The 16,593-nt window shown below is 49.2% G+C and overlaps 1 protein-coding gene across 2 annotated transcripts in view; it reads right to left on the bottom strand.

Annotated features, from left to right (window-relative positions):
* The window catches only part of NET1 (neuroepithelial cell transforming 1), a 183,215-nt gene extending 167,198 nt beyond the window's left edge, over positions 1 to 16,017 (bottom strand). For both annotated transcript variants that reach the window (XM_063926774.1, XM_063926775.1), the window contains exon 1: positions 15,770 to 16,017. In XM_063926774.1, the coding sequence (XP_063782844.1) occupies positions 15,770 to 15,912 (143 nt within the window). In that variant the 5' untranslated portion in view covers positions 15,913 to 16,017. The remainder of the gene's footprint in view (positions 1 to 15,769) is intronic.
* Between the last annotated feature and the right edge of the window lie 576 nt (positions 16,018 to 16,593).

Raw genomic sequence — 16,593 nt, 5'->3', positions numbered from 1 at the left:
TCCTGTACCACAAATCTGAGGTACTCCTGATGAGGCGGATAAATGGGGACATGCAAGTAAGCATCCTTGATGTCCAGAGACACCATAAAATCCCCCTCTTCCAGGCTTGCAATGACCGCTCTGAGCGATTCCATTTTGAACTTGAATCTGTTCAGGGACTTTAAATTTAATATAGGTCTGACCGCCTCTAGCAAGAAAGGAAGCACCTCTGACCTTCTTGCTTCTTTGTGCGCGAAAGGACTGCATTTGGTAATACGGTGCTTTCTTCGGTTGTGAGGGAATATATGGCAAAAAGTTTGACTTCCCAGCAGTAGCTGTGGAAACCAGGTCCGAGAGACCGTCCCCAAACAATTCCACACCCTTGTAAGGTATCACCTCCATGTGTTTTTTTGGAGTCGGCATCACCTGTCCACTGCCGAGTCCACAGGACCCTCCTGGCAGAAATTGACATTGCATTAATTCTAGAGCCCAGTAGGCAAATGTAGGCAGTGTCTTTTATATGCCCCAGGGTCAGCATAATGGTATCCCTGTCTAAGGTATCCATTTCCCCATACAGATTATCTGTCCACGCTACTACAGCACTACACATCCACGCCGACGCAATTGCCGGCCTCAGTAGAGTCCCTGAATGTATATAAACAGATTTCAGGATACTTTCCTGCTTTCTATCTGCAGGATCGTTTAGGGTGGCCGTATCCTGCGACGGCAGGGCCACCTTCTTAGATAAGCGTGTCAAAGCTTTATCTACCCTAGGGGAAGATTCCCAGCGCACCCTGTCCTCTGGCGGGAAAGGGTACGCCATAAGTAACCTTTTGGAAATCAGGACTTTCTTATCTGGGGAATCCCACGCTCTTTCACATAACTCATTTAACTCATGTGAAGGGGGAAAAGTCACCTCTTGCTTTTTCTCCCCATACATATAAACCCTCTTGTCAGGGACAGGGTTTACCTCTGATATGTGTAAAATATCCTTCATCGCTATAATCATGTAACGTATAGCTTTTGACATTTTTGGTTGCAATTTTGCATCATCGTCGTCGACACTGGAGTCAGAATCCGTGTCGACATCTGTGTCAACCATTTTGGATAGTGGGCGCTTTTGAAACCCTGTGGGCCTCTGCGCTGTAGGATCAGGCATGGGTTGAGACCCTGACTGGCCCGAGGCATCAGCTTTATCCAACCTTTTATGTAAGGAGTTTACATTATCATTTAACACCTTCCACATATCCATCCAATCAGGTGTCGGCACCGTCGGCGGCGACACGTCAGTCAACTGCACTTGCTCCGCCTCCACATAGCCCTCCTCGTCAAACATGTCGACACACGCGTACCGACACCACACACACACACACAGGGGAAGCTCTAAATGAGGACAGGACCCCCACAAGGCCTTTTGGAGAGACAGAGAGAGAGTATGCCAGCACACACCCCAGCGCTATATAACCCAGGGATTACACAGTAACTTAGTGTTTACCCAGTAGCTGCTGTATTATGATCAATGCGCCTAAATTTATGTGCACCCCCCCCCCCCCCCCCTCTCTTTTTTACTCTTCTACCGTGATTCTGCAGGGGAAAGCCTGGGGAGCTTCCTCTCAGCGGAGCTGTGTAAGGAAAATGGCGCTGGTGAGTGCTGAGGACGAAGGCCCCGCCCCCTCAGCGGCGGGCTTCTGTCCCGCGATTTCTTGTAAAATAAATGGCGGGGGCTCATACATACCAACAGTGTGCCACTGTTTATATGCAGCATTCGCCAGGAGGTAACAATTGCTGCCCAGGGCGCCCCCCCCTGCGCCCTGCACCCTACAGTGCCCGGAGTGTGTGGGTTAGTGTGGGCGCAATGGCGCACAGCTGCAGTGCTGTGCGCTACCTCATGTGAAGACAGGAGTCTTCTGCCGCCGATTTCAATGTCTTCTCCGCTTCTGTCTTCTGGCTCTGCGAGGGGGACGGCGGCGCGGCTCCGGGAACGGACGACAAGGTCAGGTCCTGTGTTCGATCCCTCTGGAGCTAATGGTGTCCAGTAGCCTAAGAAGCGCAACCTAGCTGCAGTGAGTAGGTTTGCTTCTCTCCCCTCAGTCCCACGTAGCAGAGAGTCTGTTGCCAGCAGAAGCTCTCTGAAAATAAAAAACCTGACAAAATACTTTCTTTTCTAGCAAGCTCAGGAGAGCCCACTAGGAGCACCCAGCTCTGGCCGGGCACAGATTCTAACTGAGTTCTGGAGGAGGGGCATAGAGGGAGGAGCCAGTGCACACCAGATAGTACTAAATCTTTCTTTAGAGTGCCCAGTCTCCTGCGGAGCCCGTTATTCCCCATGGTCCTTACGGAGTCCCCAGCATCCACTAGGACGTCATAGAGAAATATTGCAGTACACACATCATGTACAAACTACACACAGATGGCCTCCGTGCGCGTACTTGCTCTGCTGTGCGTGCGCATATTGGCAATTTGCGTATGGTCGCACCTGCGTAATAGCGCGTGGTATGAGTATTTACGGTAGAGTTTGTGAACGCATGGAAAGCTATCAAAACACATTACATATTTAATCCGAATAGTGCACAATGTACACATAGTCTCCCTGCACCACATCAGAAAGTCACAGCAGTTTAAATGGTAACAGAACAAAGGGATTCACCTTTACAGGATAGGAGGGGACAGAACAAGGTTACAAGGTGGTGTTTGGTATCCAGCTGTAGGGTATTTTAAGGGTAACATTCCAGTGTTGGTTTGAGGAAGATCGCATGTTCCTGCGGATAGTTATGTGCAGGAGCAGAATATAGATATAAACTGTATTTACTGTACATTATGTATGCGGCGGGAATCCAGAGGAGACCACCCACAAGAGCAGTTGAAACAGACATCGCCTACCTATTCAAACCGACCTGTGACCTCTCCTGTACTGTAAATGACCATCCCTGTGTCCAATGGACAAAGATTACAGTATCCATTGTGTTATGTTTTGGATGAATTGTATAGAGAGAGCATGCAGCAGGCCTGGTCAGACACAAGACTCACAACGTTATCGTATGTAACATTGATTGTAGCCATTATTCAGTTGTATTGTATTGTATTGTTTATATTGTAACCCCCTTTCAGCAATTATACGCTGTGGTGTCGGAACCCAGTGGTTTAACTACAAACTGGTGTCATTTCTTCCTTTCCCTGCTAAGGTTTAAATAAGAATTTACTCACCGGTAATTCTATTTCTCGTAGTCCGTAGTGGATGCTGGGAACTCCGTAAGGACCATGGGGAATAGCGGGCTCCGAAGGAGGCTGGGCACTCTAGAAAGATCTTAGACTACCTGGTGTGCACTGGCTCCTCCCACTATGACCCCCCTCCAAGCCTCAGTTAGGTACTGTGCCCGGACGAGCGTACACAATAAGGAAGGATTTTGAATCCCGGGTAAGACTCATACCAGCCACACCAATCACACCGTACAACTCGTGATATGAAACACAGTTAACAGTATGAAACAATAGAGCCTCTCAACAGATGGCTCAACAATAACCCGATTTAGTTAACAATAACTATGTACAAGTAATGCAGATAAACCGCACTTGGGATGGGCGCCCAGCATCCACTACGGACTACGAGAAATAGAATTACCGGTGAGTAAATTCTTTTTTTTCTCTAACGTCCTAGTGGATGCTGGGAACTCCGTAAGGACCATGGGGATTATACCAAAGCTCCCAAACGGGCGGGAGAGTGCGGATGACTCTGCAGCACCGAATGAGAGAACTCCAGGTCCTCCTCAGCCAGGGTATCAAATTTTTAGAATTTTGCAAACGTGTTTGCCCCTGACCAAGTAGCTGCTCGGCAAAGTTGTAAAGCCGAGACCCCTCGGGCAGCCGCCCAAGATGAGCCCACCTTCCTTGTGGAATGGGCATTGACAGATTTTGGCTGTGGCAGGCCTGCCACAGTATGTGCAAGTTGAATTGTACTACAAATCCAACGAGCAATAGTCTGCTTAGAAGCAGGAGCACCCAGCTTGTTGGGTGCATATAGGATAAACAGCGAGTCAGATTTTCTGACTCCAGCCGTCCTGGAAACATATATTTTCAGGGCCCTGACAACGTCTAGCAACTTGGAGTCCTCCAAATCCTTAGTAGCCGCAGGCACCACAATAGGCTGGTTCAGGTGAAACGCTGACACCACCTTAGGGAGAAACTGGGGACGAGTCCTCAATTCTGCCCTATCCATATGGAAAATCAAATAAGGGCTTTTACAAGACAAAGCCGCCAATTCTGATACTCGCCTGGCAGAAGCCAAGGCCAATAACATAACCACCTTCCATGTGAGATATTTCAGATCCACGGTTTTTAGTGGTTCAAACCAAAGTGATTTTAAGAAAACTCAACACCACGTTGAGATCCCAAGGTGCCACAGGAGGCACAAACGGGGGCTGACTATGCAGCACTCCTTTTATAAATGTCTGAACTTCAGGTACTGAAGCTAGTTCTTTTTTGAAAGAAAATCGACAGAGCCGAGATCTGTACCTTAATGGAACCCAATTTAAGGCCCATAGTCAACTCCTGCTTGCAAGAAATGCAGAAATCGACCTAGTTGAAATTCCTCTGTTGGGGCCCTTTCGGCCTCACACCATGCAACATATTTTCGCCATATGCGGTGATAATGAGTTGCTGTAACCTCTTTCCTGGCTTTAATAAGCGTAGGAATTACTTCCTCCGGAATACCCTTTTCCTTCAGGATCCGGCGTTCAACCGCCATGCCGTCAAACGCACCCGCGGTAAGTCTTGGAACAGACAGGGCCCCTGCTGCCGCAGGTCCTGACTGAGTGGCAGAGGCCATTGGTCCTTTGATATAAATTCTTGAAGTTCTGGGTACCAAGCTCTTCTTGGCCATCCACGAGTATCGTTCTTACTCCTCGCCTTCTTATTATTCTCAGTACCTTTGGTATGAGAGGCAGAGGGGAGAACACCTAAACCAACTGGTACACCCACGGTGTTACCAGAGCGTCCATAGCTATCGCCTGAGGGTCCCTTGACCTGGAGCAATATCTTTTATAGCTTTTTGTTAAGGCGGGACGCCATCATGTCCACCTGTGGCCTTTCCCAATGGTGTACAATCCTATTGGAAGACTTCTGGAGGAAGTCCCCATTCTCCCGGGTGGAGGTCGTGTCTGTTGAGAAGATCTGCTTCCCAGTTGTCCACTCCGGGAATGAACACTGCTGACAGTGCTAACACATGATTTTCCACCTATCGGAGAATCCTTGTGGCTTCTGCCATCGCCATCCTGCTTTTTGTGCCGCCCTGTTGATTACATGGGCGACTGCCGTGATGTTGTCTGATTGGATCAGTACCGGCTGGTTTTGAAGCAGAGGCCTTGCTGGCCTCAGGGCATTGTAAATGGCCCTCAGATCCAGAATATTTATGTGTAGGGAAATAACCTGACTTGACCAAAGTCCCTGGAAGTTTCTTCCCTATGCGACTGCCCCCCAGCCTCAAAGGCTGGAATCCATGGTCACTAGGACCTAGTCCTGTATGCCGAACCTGCGGCCCTCTTGAAGATGGGCACTCTGCAGCCACCACAGTAGAGATACCCTGGTCCTTGGAGACAGGGTTATCAGCCTATGCATCGGAAGATGCGATCCGGACCACTTGTCCAACAGGTCCCTCTGAAAAGTTCTTGTATGGAACCTGCCTAATGGGATTGCTTCGTAAGAAGCTACCATTTTTCCCAGGACTCGCGTGCAATGATGCACCGCTACCTATTTTGGTTTCAGGAGGTCTCTGACTAGAGATGACAACTCCTTGGCTTTCTCCTCCGGGAGAAACACTATTTCTGGTTTATGTCCAGAACCATCCCCAGGAACAGTAGACGTGTCATAGGAACCAGCTGTGACTTTGGACTGTTTAGAATCCACCTATGCTGTTGTAGCACTTTCCAAAATAGTGCTACCCCGACTACCAACTGCTCCTTGGACCTCGCCCTTATAACGAGATTGTCCAATTACGGGATAATTACAACTCCCTTTTTTTGAAGGAGTATCATCATTTCGGCCATTACCTTGATAAAACACCCTCGGTGCCATGTACAGTCCAAACGGCAGTGTCTGGACTTGGTAATGGTAATCCTGTACCACAAATCTGAGGTACTCCTGGCGAGGATGGTAAATGGGGACATGCAGGTAAGCATCCTTGATGTCCCGGGATACCATGTAATCCCCCTTGTCCAGGCTTGCAATAACCGCCCTGAGCGATTCCATCTTGAACTTGAATTTTTTTATGTTCAAGGATTTTAAATATAAAATGGGTCACACCGAACCATGCGGTTTCGGTACCCCAACCCGTGTGGAATAGTAACCCCGTCCTTGTTGAAGTAGGGGCACCTTGAGTATTACCTGCTGGGAATACCGCTTATTAATTGCCTCTAGCACAGCCTCCCTGCTTGAGGGAGTTGTCAGCAAGGCATATTTTAGGAAACGGCTGGGGGGAGACATCTCTAATTCCAGCTTGTACCCCTGAAATACTACTTGGAAGAAACAGGGATCCACCTGTGAGCGAGCCCACTAATTGCTGAAATTTTTGAGGCGGCCCCCCACCGTACCTGGCTACACCTGTGGAGCACCCGCATCATGGTGTGTACTCACAGGAGGCGGGGGAAGAATCTTGATTCTGGGAACAGGCTGACTGGTGCAGCTTTTTCCCTCTACCCTCGTCTCTGTACAGAAAGGAAGCGCCATTTGACCCGCTTGCTTTTCTGAAGCCGAAAGGACTGTACCTTTTTCTGTGAGGAAACCTGAGGTAAAATTATTTCTTCCCAGCAGTTGCTGTGGATACGAGGTCCCAGAGACCATCCCCAAATAATTCCTCACTCTTATAAGGCTCTCTATGCGCTTTTTAAGTCAGCATCACCTGTCCAGTGACAGGTCTCTAATACCCTCCTGACAGAATGGACATTACATTTATTTTGGATGCCAGCCGGCAAAATATCCCTCTGTGCATCCCCCATATATAAGACAACGTCTTTAATATGTTTTTATGTCTGCCAACTATTATCCCTGTTTGACAGGGTCACCAACCACGCTGCAGCAGCACTATCTGCAGGTCTCAGTCTAGTACCTGAGTGTGTAAATACAGACTTCAGGATAGCCTCCTGTTTTTTTTATCAACAGGTACCTATTAAAGTGGCCGTATCCTAAGACGGCAGTGCCACCTTTTTTGACAAACGTGTGAGCGCCTTATTCACCCTAGGGGATATCTCCCAGCGTAACTTATCCTCCTGGCGGGAAAGGGTACGCCATCAGTAACTTTTTATAAATTACCAGTTTCTTAACGGGGGAACCCACGCTTTTCACACTTCATTTATTCATCTGATGGGGGAACAAAACACTGCCTGTTTTTTCTCCCCAAACCTAAAACCCATTTATAGAGGTTAAAGTCAGAAATGTATAACACATTTTTTAATGCCGGGATCAAGTCACGGATTGGATTGTGTATATGTCTCCACCTTGTCGACACTGGAGTCAGACTCCGTGTCGACATCTGTGTCTGCCATCTGAGAGAGCGGGCGTTTTTGAGCCCCTGATGGCCTTTGAGACGCCTGGGCAGGCGCGGGCTGCGAAGCCGGCTGTCCCACAGCTGTTACGTCATCCACCCTTTTATGTAAGGAGTTGACACTGTCGGTTAATACCTTTTACCTCTCTATCCACTCTGGTGTCGGCCCCACAGGGGGCGACATCACATATATCGGCCTCTGTTCCGTCACCATATAAGCCTCCTCATTCAACATGTCGACACAGCCGTACCGACACACCGCAGACACACAGGGAATGCTCTAAACGAGGACAGGACCCACAAAAGCCCTTTGGGGGGACAGAGTGAGAGTATGCCAGCACACACCAGAGCGCTATATACTGCAGGGACTAACTGAGTTATGTCCCCTATAGCTTTATATATATATATATATATATATATATATATATATATATATATATATATATATATATATATATATAATGTATACTGCGCCTAAATTTAGTGCCCCCTCTCTCTTTTTTTAACCCTTGTAGACTGCAGGGGAGAGCCAGGGAGCTTCCCTCCAACGGAGCGGTGAGGGAAAATGGCGCCAGTGTGCTGAGGAGATAGGCTCCGCCCCTTTTTTGCGGCCTATTCTCCCGTTTTTTATGGACTTCTGGCAGGGGTATTTACCTCATATATAGCCCCTGGGGCTATATATTGAGGTATTTTTGCCAGCCAAGGTGTTTTTATTGCTGCCTCAGGGCGCCCCCCCCCAGCGCCCTGCACCCTCAGTGACCGGAGTATGAAGTGTGTGAGAGGAGCAATGGCGCACAGCTGCAGTGCTGTGCGCTACCTTGGTGAAGACTGAGTCTTCATGCCGCCGATTTTCCGGACCATCTTCTTGCTTCTGGCTCTGTAAGGGGGACGGCGGCGCGGCTCCGGGACCGAACATCAAGGCTGGGCCTGCGGTCGATCCCTCTGGAGCTAATGGTGTCCAGTAGCCTAAGAAGCCCAATCCGGCTGCAAGCAGGCGAGTTCGCTTCTTCTCCCCTTAGTCCCTCGCTGCAGTGAGCCTGTTGCCAGCAGGTCTCACTGAAAAGAACAAATTCTAAGACTATAACTTTCTAAGAGCTCAGGAGAGCCCCTAGTGTGCATCCAACCTCGGCCGGGCACGAAATCTAACTGAGGCTTGGAGGGGGGTCATAGTGGGAGGAGCCAGTGCACACCAGGTAGTCTAAGATCTTTCTAGAGTGCCCAGCCTCCTTCGGAGCCCGCTATTCCCCATGGTCCTTACGGAGTTCCCAGCATCCACTAGGACGTTAGAGAAAAGTGTATTACTATCGCATTGTATTGCTGTAAAAGGTTTAAAATGTATCTCTGGGTGTGTACGCGCTGAGTGTACTTTGTACCGTCAGCGCGGCGTGTGTACGCAAAGTCCGTACACTGTACGGGACTCTGTATGCAAACAGTGTACAATGTACGTAGGGTGTGTATTAAGTTTAGCGGACGCAGCGGCTTCATGGTAAAGTGTATTTGAAGTGTGTATAAGGTATAGCTTTTCATTCCTGCATATAACGCGGCATTATCACTTATAACCACTAGTACTAAAAATAAGAATTTACTCACCGGTAATTCTATTTCTCGTAGTCCGTAGTGGATGCTGGGTACTCCGTAAGGACCATGGGGAATAGACTGGCTCCGCAGGAGACTGGGCACTCTAAAGAAAGATTAGGTACTATATCTGGTGTGCACTGGCTCCTCCCTCTATGCCCCTCCTCCAGACCTCAGTTAAGGAAACTGTGCCCGGAAGAGCTGACAATACTAGGAAAGGATTTGGAATCCAGGGTAAGACTCATACCAGCCACACCAATCACACCGTACAACTTGTGATAACTATACCCAGTTAACAGTATGAAACAACAAATGAGCCTCAGTAACAGATGGCTCATAACAAAAACCCTTTAGTTAAGCAATAACTATATACATGTATTGCAGAGTGTCCGCACTTGGGACGGGCTCCCACCATCCACTACGGACTACGAGAAATAGAATTACCGGTGAGTAAATTCTTATTTTCTCTGACATCCTAGTGGATGCTGGGTACTCCGTAAGAACCATGGGGATTATACCAAAGCTCCCAAACGGGCGGGAGAGTGCGGATGACTCTGCAGCACCGAATGAGCAAACTCAAGGTCCTCCTCAGCTAGGGTATCAAACTTGTAAAATTTTGCAAAAGTGTTTGACCCCGACCAAGTAGCAGCTCGGCAAAGTTGTAAAGCCGAGACCCCTCGGGCAGCCGCCCAAGAAGAGCCCACCTTCCTTGTGGAATGGGCTTCTACAGATTTAGGATGCGGCAGTCCAGCCGCAGAATGTGCAAGTTGAATCGTGCTACAGATCCAGCGAGCAATAGTCTGCTTTGAAGCAGGAGCACCCAGCTTGTTGGGTGCATGCAGGATAAATAGCGAGTCAGTTTTCCTGACTCTAGCCGTCCTGGAAACATAGATTTTCAGGGCCCTGACTACGTCCAGCAACTTGGAATCCTCCAAGTCCCGAGTAGCCGCAGGCACCACAATAGGTTGGTTCAAATGAAACGCTGATACCACCTTAGGAAGAAATTGGGGACTAGTCCTCAATTCCGCCCTATCCATATGGAAAATCAGATAAGAGCTTTTACATGACAAAGCCGCCAATTCTGACACACGCCTGGCCGAAGCCAAGGCCAACAGCATGACCACTTTCCACGTGAGAGATCTTAGCTCCACGGTTTTAAGTGGCTCAAACCAATGCGACTTTAGGAAATCCAACACCACGTTGAGATCCCAAGGTGCCACTGGAGGCACAAAAGGGGGCTGAATATGCAGCACTCCTTTAACAAATGTCTGGACTTCAGGCAGTGAAGCCAGTTCTTTTTGAAAGAAAATAGACAGAGCCGAAATCTGGACCTTAATGGAACCCAATTTTAGGCCCATAGTCACCCCTGACTGTAGGAAGTGCAGAAATCGACCCAGCTGAAATTCCTCCGTTGGGGCCTTCCTGGCCTCACACCAAGCAACATATTTTCGCCATATGCTGTGATAATGTTTTGCGGTCACATCCTTCCTAGCTTTAATCAGCGTAGGAATGACTTCCTCCGGAATGCCCTTTTCCTTTAGGATCCGGTGTTCAACCGCCATGCCGTCAAACGCAGCCGCAGTAAGTCTTGGAACAGACAGGGACCCTGCTGCAGCAGGTCCTGTCTGAGCGGCAGAGGCCATGGGTCCTCGGATCATTTCTTGCAGTTCTGGGTACCAAGCTCTTCTTGGCCAATCCTGAACAATGAGTATTGTTCTTACTCCTCTCTTTCTTATTATCCTCAGTACCTTGGGTATGAGAGGAAGAGGAGGGAACACATAAACCGACTGGTACACCCACGGTGTCACTAAAGCGTCCACAGCTATCGCCTGAGGGTCCCTTGACCTGGCGCAATATCTTTTTAGCTTTTTGTTGAGGCGGGACGCCATCATGTCCACCTGTGGCCGTTCCCAATGGTTTACAATCAGCTGGAAGACTTCTGGATGAAGTCCCCACTCTCCCGGGTGGAGGTCGTGCCTGCTGAGGAAGTCGGCTTCCCAGTTGTCCACTCCCGGAATGAACACTGCTGACAGTGCTATCACGTGATTCTCCACCCATCGAAGAATCCTTGTGGCTTCTGCCATTGCCACCCTGCTTCTTGTGCCGCCCTGGCGGTTTACATGGGCGACCGCTGTGATGTTGTCTGACTGAATCAGAACCGGTTGGTTTTGAAGCAGGGGTTCTGCTTGACTCAGGGCATTGTAAATGGCCCTTAGTTTCAGAATATTTATGTGTAGGGAAGTTTCCTGACTCGACCATTGTCCTTGGAAGTTTCTTCCCTGGGTGACTGCCCCCCAACCTCGGAGGCTTGCATCCGTGGTCACCAGGACCCAGTCCTGTATGCCGAATCTGCGGCCTTCGAGAAGGTGCACACTCTGCAGCCACCACAGCAGAGACACCCTGGCCCTCGGGGACAGGGTGATCAATCGATGCATCTGAAGATGCGATCCGGACCACTTGTCTAACAGATCCCACTGAAAGATCCTCGCATGGAACCTGCCAAAGGGAATTGCTTCGCAAGAAGCTACCATCTTTCCCAGGACTCGCGTGCAGTGATGCACCGACACCTGCTTTGGTTTCAGGAGGTCCCTGACCAGAGATGATAATTCCTGGGCCTTCTCCTCCGGGAGAAACACTTTCTTCTGTTCTGTGTCCAGAATCATGCCCAAGAACAGCAGACGCGTCGCAGGAATCAGCTGTGACTTTGGGATATTTAGAATCCAGCCGTGCTGAAGTAGCACGTCCTGAGATAGTGCTACGCTGACTAGTAACTGCTCCTTGGACCTCGCCTTTATAAGGAGATCGTCCAAGTACGGGATAATTATAACTCCCTTCCGTCGAAGGAGTATCATCATTTCGGCCATTACCTTGGTAAACACCCGCGGTGCCGTGGACAGACCAAACGGCAACGTCTGGAATTGGTAATGGCAGTCCTGTACCACAAACCTGAGATACTCCTGGTGAGGTGGGTAAATGGGGACATGCAGGTATGCATCCTTGATGTCCAGCGACACCATAAAATCCCCCTCTTCCAGGCTTGCAATAACCGCCCTGAGCGATTCCATCTTGAACTTGAACTTCCTTATATAAGTGTTCAAAGCTTTCAAATTGAGAATGGGTCTCACCGAACTGTCTGGTTTCGGTACCACAAACATTGTGGAATAGTAACCCCGTCCCTGTTGAAGGAGGGGTACTTTGATTATCACCTGCTGAAGGTACAGCTTGTGAATAGCCGCCAGTACTACCTCCCTTTCTCTGGGAGCAGCTGGCAAGGCTGATTTGAGGTAACGTCGAGGGGGAGTAGCCTCGAACTCCAGCTTGTATCCCTGAGATACCACTTGCAGACCCCAGGGATCCACCTGTGAGCGAACCCACTGGTCGCTGAAGTTCCGGAGACGCGCCCCCACCGCACCTGGCTCCGTCTGTGGAGCCCCAGCGTCATGCGGTGGACTTAGTAGAAGCAGGGGAGGATTTTTGTTCCTGGGAACTGGCTGTCTGGTGCAGCTTTTTCCCTCTCCCCCTGCCTCTGGGCAGAAAGGAAGCACCTTTGATCCGCTTGCCTTTCTGAGGCCGAAAGGACTGTACCTGATAGTACGGTGCTTTCTTAGGTTGTGAGGGAGCCTGAGGTAAAAATGTCGATTTCCCAGATGTTGCTGTGGATACGAGGTCCGAGAGACCATCCCCAAACAATTCCTCACCCTTATAAGGCAAAACCTCCATGTGCCTTAAAGAATCAGCATCACCTGTCCACTGCCGGGTCCATAATACCCTCCTGGCAGAAATGGACATTGCATTAATTCTAGATGCCAGCCGGCAAATATCCCTCTGTGCATCCCTCATATATAAGACGACGTCTTTAATATGCTCTATGGTTAGCAAAATAGTATCCCTGTCGAGGGTATCAATATTATCTGACAGGGTATCAGACCACGCTGCAGCAGCACTACACATCCATGCCGAAGCAATTGCAGGTCTCAGTATAGTACCTGAGTGTGTATATACAGACTTCAGAATAGCCTCCTGCTTTCTATCAGCAGGCTCCTTCAAGGCGGCCGTATCCTGAGACGGCAATGCCACCTTTTTTGACAAGCGTGTGAGCGCCTTATCCACCCTAGGAGATATCTCCCAACGTGACCTATCCTCTGGCGGGAAAGGGTACGCCATCAGTAACTTTTTAGAAATTACCTGTTTCTTATCAGGGGAACCCAACGCTTCTTCACACACTTCATTCAACTCATCTGATGGGGGAAAAAACACTGGCTGCTTTTTCTCCCCAAACATAATACCCTTTTTAGTGGTACCTGGGTTAATGTCAGAAATGTGTAACACATTTTTCATTTCCGTAATCATGCAACGGATGCCCCTTGTGGATTGTGTATATGTCTCATCCTCGTCGACACTGGAGTCAGACTCCGTGTCGACATCTGTGTCTGCCATCTGAGGTAGCGGGCGTTTGTGACCCCCTGATGGTCTTTGAGACGCCTGGGTAGGCACGGGCTGAGAAGCCGGCTGTTACGTCATCCAGCCTTTTATGTAAGGAGTTGACACTGTCGGTTAATACCTTCCATATATCCACCCACTCTGGTGTCGGCCCCGCAGGGGGTGACATCACACTTATCGGCACCTGCTCCGCCTCCACATAAGCCTCCTCATCAAACATGTCGACACAGCCGTACCGACACCGCACACACACAGGGAATGCTATGACTGAGGACAGGACCCCACAAAGTCCTTTGGGGAGACAGAGAGAGAGTATGCCAGTACACACCACAGCGCTATTTAATCAGGGATTTACACTAACACAAAGTGATTTTTCCCTATAGCTGCTTTACATATACAGTTTGCGCCTAAATTTAGTGCCCCCCTTCTCTTTGTTACCCTTTAAGCCTGGAAACTGCAGGGGAGAGCCTGGGGAGCTGTCTTCCAGCGGAGCTGTGAAGAGGAAATGGCGCCAGTGTGCTGAGGGAGATAGCCCCGCCCCTTTTTCAGCTGGCTTCTCCCGCTCTTATTAATATTATGGCAGGGAATTTTTACACATATATAGTTTATTAGACTATATTATGTGTTTTTTTGCCATTTTAAGGTACTTTAATTGCAGCCCAGGGCGCGGAGTCTTCAGCCGCAGATTTTCAGGATGTTCTTCTTGCTTCTGGCTCTGCAAGGGGGACGGCGGCGCGGCTCCGGGACCAGACGACCGAGGCTGGGCCTGTGTTCGATCCCTCTGGAGCTAATGGTGTCCAGTAGCCTAAGAAGCCCAAGCTAGCTGCAAGCAGGTAGGTTCGCTTCTCTCCCCTTAGTCCCTCGTAGCAGTGAGTCTGTTGCCAGCAGATCTCACTGAAAATAAAAAACCTAACAAATACTTTTTCTTTACTAGAAGCTCAGGAGAGCCCCTAGTGTGCAACCAGCTCGGGCCGGGCACAGATTCTAACTGAGGTCTGGAGGAGGGACATAGAGGGAGGAGCCAGTGCACACCAGATATAGTACCTAATCTTTCTTTAGAGTGCCCAGTCTCCTGCGGAGCCCGTCTATTCCCCATGGTCCATACGGAGTACCCAGCATCCACTAGGACGTCAGAGAAAATGGAGGTACCCTAACCTAACATTTGCATACTCGTATTATAAACTAAGTAAGCATTGTAAAAGGTGTACCTCATACCTAAAGCGGCTGTATTGGAGTTGCTAGTGTTATAACCAGTACTCACGGGCCGATGTGAGAGAGAGGTGTGCTGAGCGAACCGCTCAGCACACATCTCTCCCGCCGCTCAGCACAGCGCGATCTGTGCTGAGCGTGCGGGGGGAGACGGGGAGGCGCTCACTTCACCCAGCGGGTGAAGTGAGTGACCCGCTAGATTGGCCTGCATGCAGGTCAATCTAGCAGCAGCGATAGTGATGCGCGGGGCTGCGTATCGCTGTGGGGGGTACACACGGAGCAATCATGCTTAAAATCTAAGTAATCTAGTCAGATTGCTTAGATTTTAAGCAGCGATCGCTCCGTGAGTACCCCCCTTTACAGTACCATTCCAGTTTTTGTAATTAATCATACAGGTAAAACAGATGTAATGTATGCTTTTACATTTTTACTAACACAATTAACATCCAAACACAAAGAAATAGAGCACACACCAACACGGTGCCAGTAGTAGTAGTAGTTTGGCATACTGGACACACATCAGATGATTTACAAACAGTGTTTTTAGGGTTAGTGGTCCAGGACCAATTTATATTATTTATGGTCACTGTGAGAGGCAAAACCAGTGCTGGTGGCTGACAATAAAATATGTGGGGAAACAAAAGCAAAACTGAACCTAAGGATGACATATAAACAAAATTTACTTCATTTAATATTTTATTTTTAAATGTCTCAATAAGAAACGTGTGGCCTAGTGGTGCAGTCACAATAATTCTGATACTCTAGGGCGCTGTGAGTTAAACAAGTTTGGGAACCACTGCACCACACATACAGCCTTTTGTCAGGTGTTCCTACTAGCCAGGGGCAGATCAGAGTGAGGCGGGGCAGTAAGCGGATGACACTGGGTGACAAGCCACATACACACCTGTCAGGTACAACATGGGATGATATGTCCATAGGGACGTGACACACAGCAGCGATCACCACAGGGTAACCACAGCTGGGGTAATTGGTGCGGTATAGGCCAGGGCTCCGGTCACATTGCCGTTCACCTACCTGCTGCACTTCTCCGGGGTTGTCAGACTGGCCAAGCTACTGACGGAAGATTTCCGTTTAGGAACATTTCTGTTTTTGGACTTGTTATTCCCGGTGGGTGGGGCAGGGTCCGCCGGAGGCGCCATCACCTCCTCCCCCTCCATGGTGGGCTCAGTTATTATTAAACGGCGGACTCAGGATCAGAAACGTCCGCCTCAGAACCAACTGCCGCGCCGCTAGTTTGAATGAAGCGGATGCCAGGTAGTAGCCAATCGGATGCTGATAACGTCGTTGCTAGGAGACAGCTCAGAGAGCGGCATGACACTATTACGGTGCTTCTCAGAAACCAACGTCATGTGGACGTACAGTTTGTCTGTCTGCAGGCGGCCATTTTGGTTAAAGGCTCAGCCTCAATCCGAAAGAAACACGCTGTTCAGAGCTTTGCATGATAGAATAGGGATAGCCATCGGTGGGCTGCCATCGATAGTGTCAACGGTGTTAACCATCGATTGCACTTAATGTATGGTGAACCATCAATGGTTTGCGCCACTTGATGGTCACCGCGGGCCAATAAAAAACACAGGGGGCTGGCAGCTGGGTGTGGGGCTAAGCTCTGTGCAGGTAAAAAATAAATGAAAACAATTTTGTTCTACTCAGACATCGAAGGCAGAGAACCATTGGCTCAAATTGATGGCAAAACCATTGATCATCGCATACCCTCCAACTGTACCTTTTTGGCAGGTACAGTACCTTTTTTTTATGGTCTGTACCGATTTTTGGCTCTCCAAACTTCCATTGAAAGTATAGGAAAAGGTTTAAACGTGGCCACGCCTCCTTTTCGAATT

This window comes from Pseudophryne corroboree, chromosome 6 (genome assembly GCF_028390025.1).
Source record: "Pseudophryne corroboree isolate aPseCor3 chromosome 6, aPseCor3.hap2, whole genome shotgun sequence".
NCBI lineage: Eukaryota > Metazoa > Chordata > Amphibia > Anura > Myobatrachidae > Pseudophryne > Pseudophryne corroboree.
Note: the sequence above shows the minus strand (reverse complement) of the source record. Positions and strands in the feature narration are given on the sequence as shown.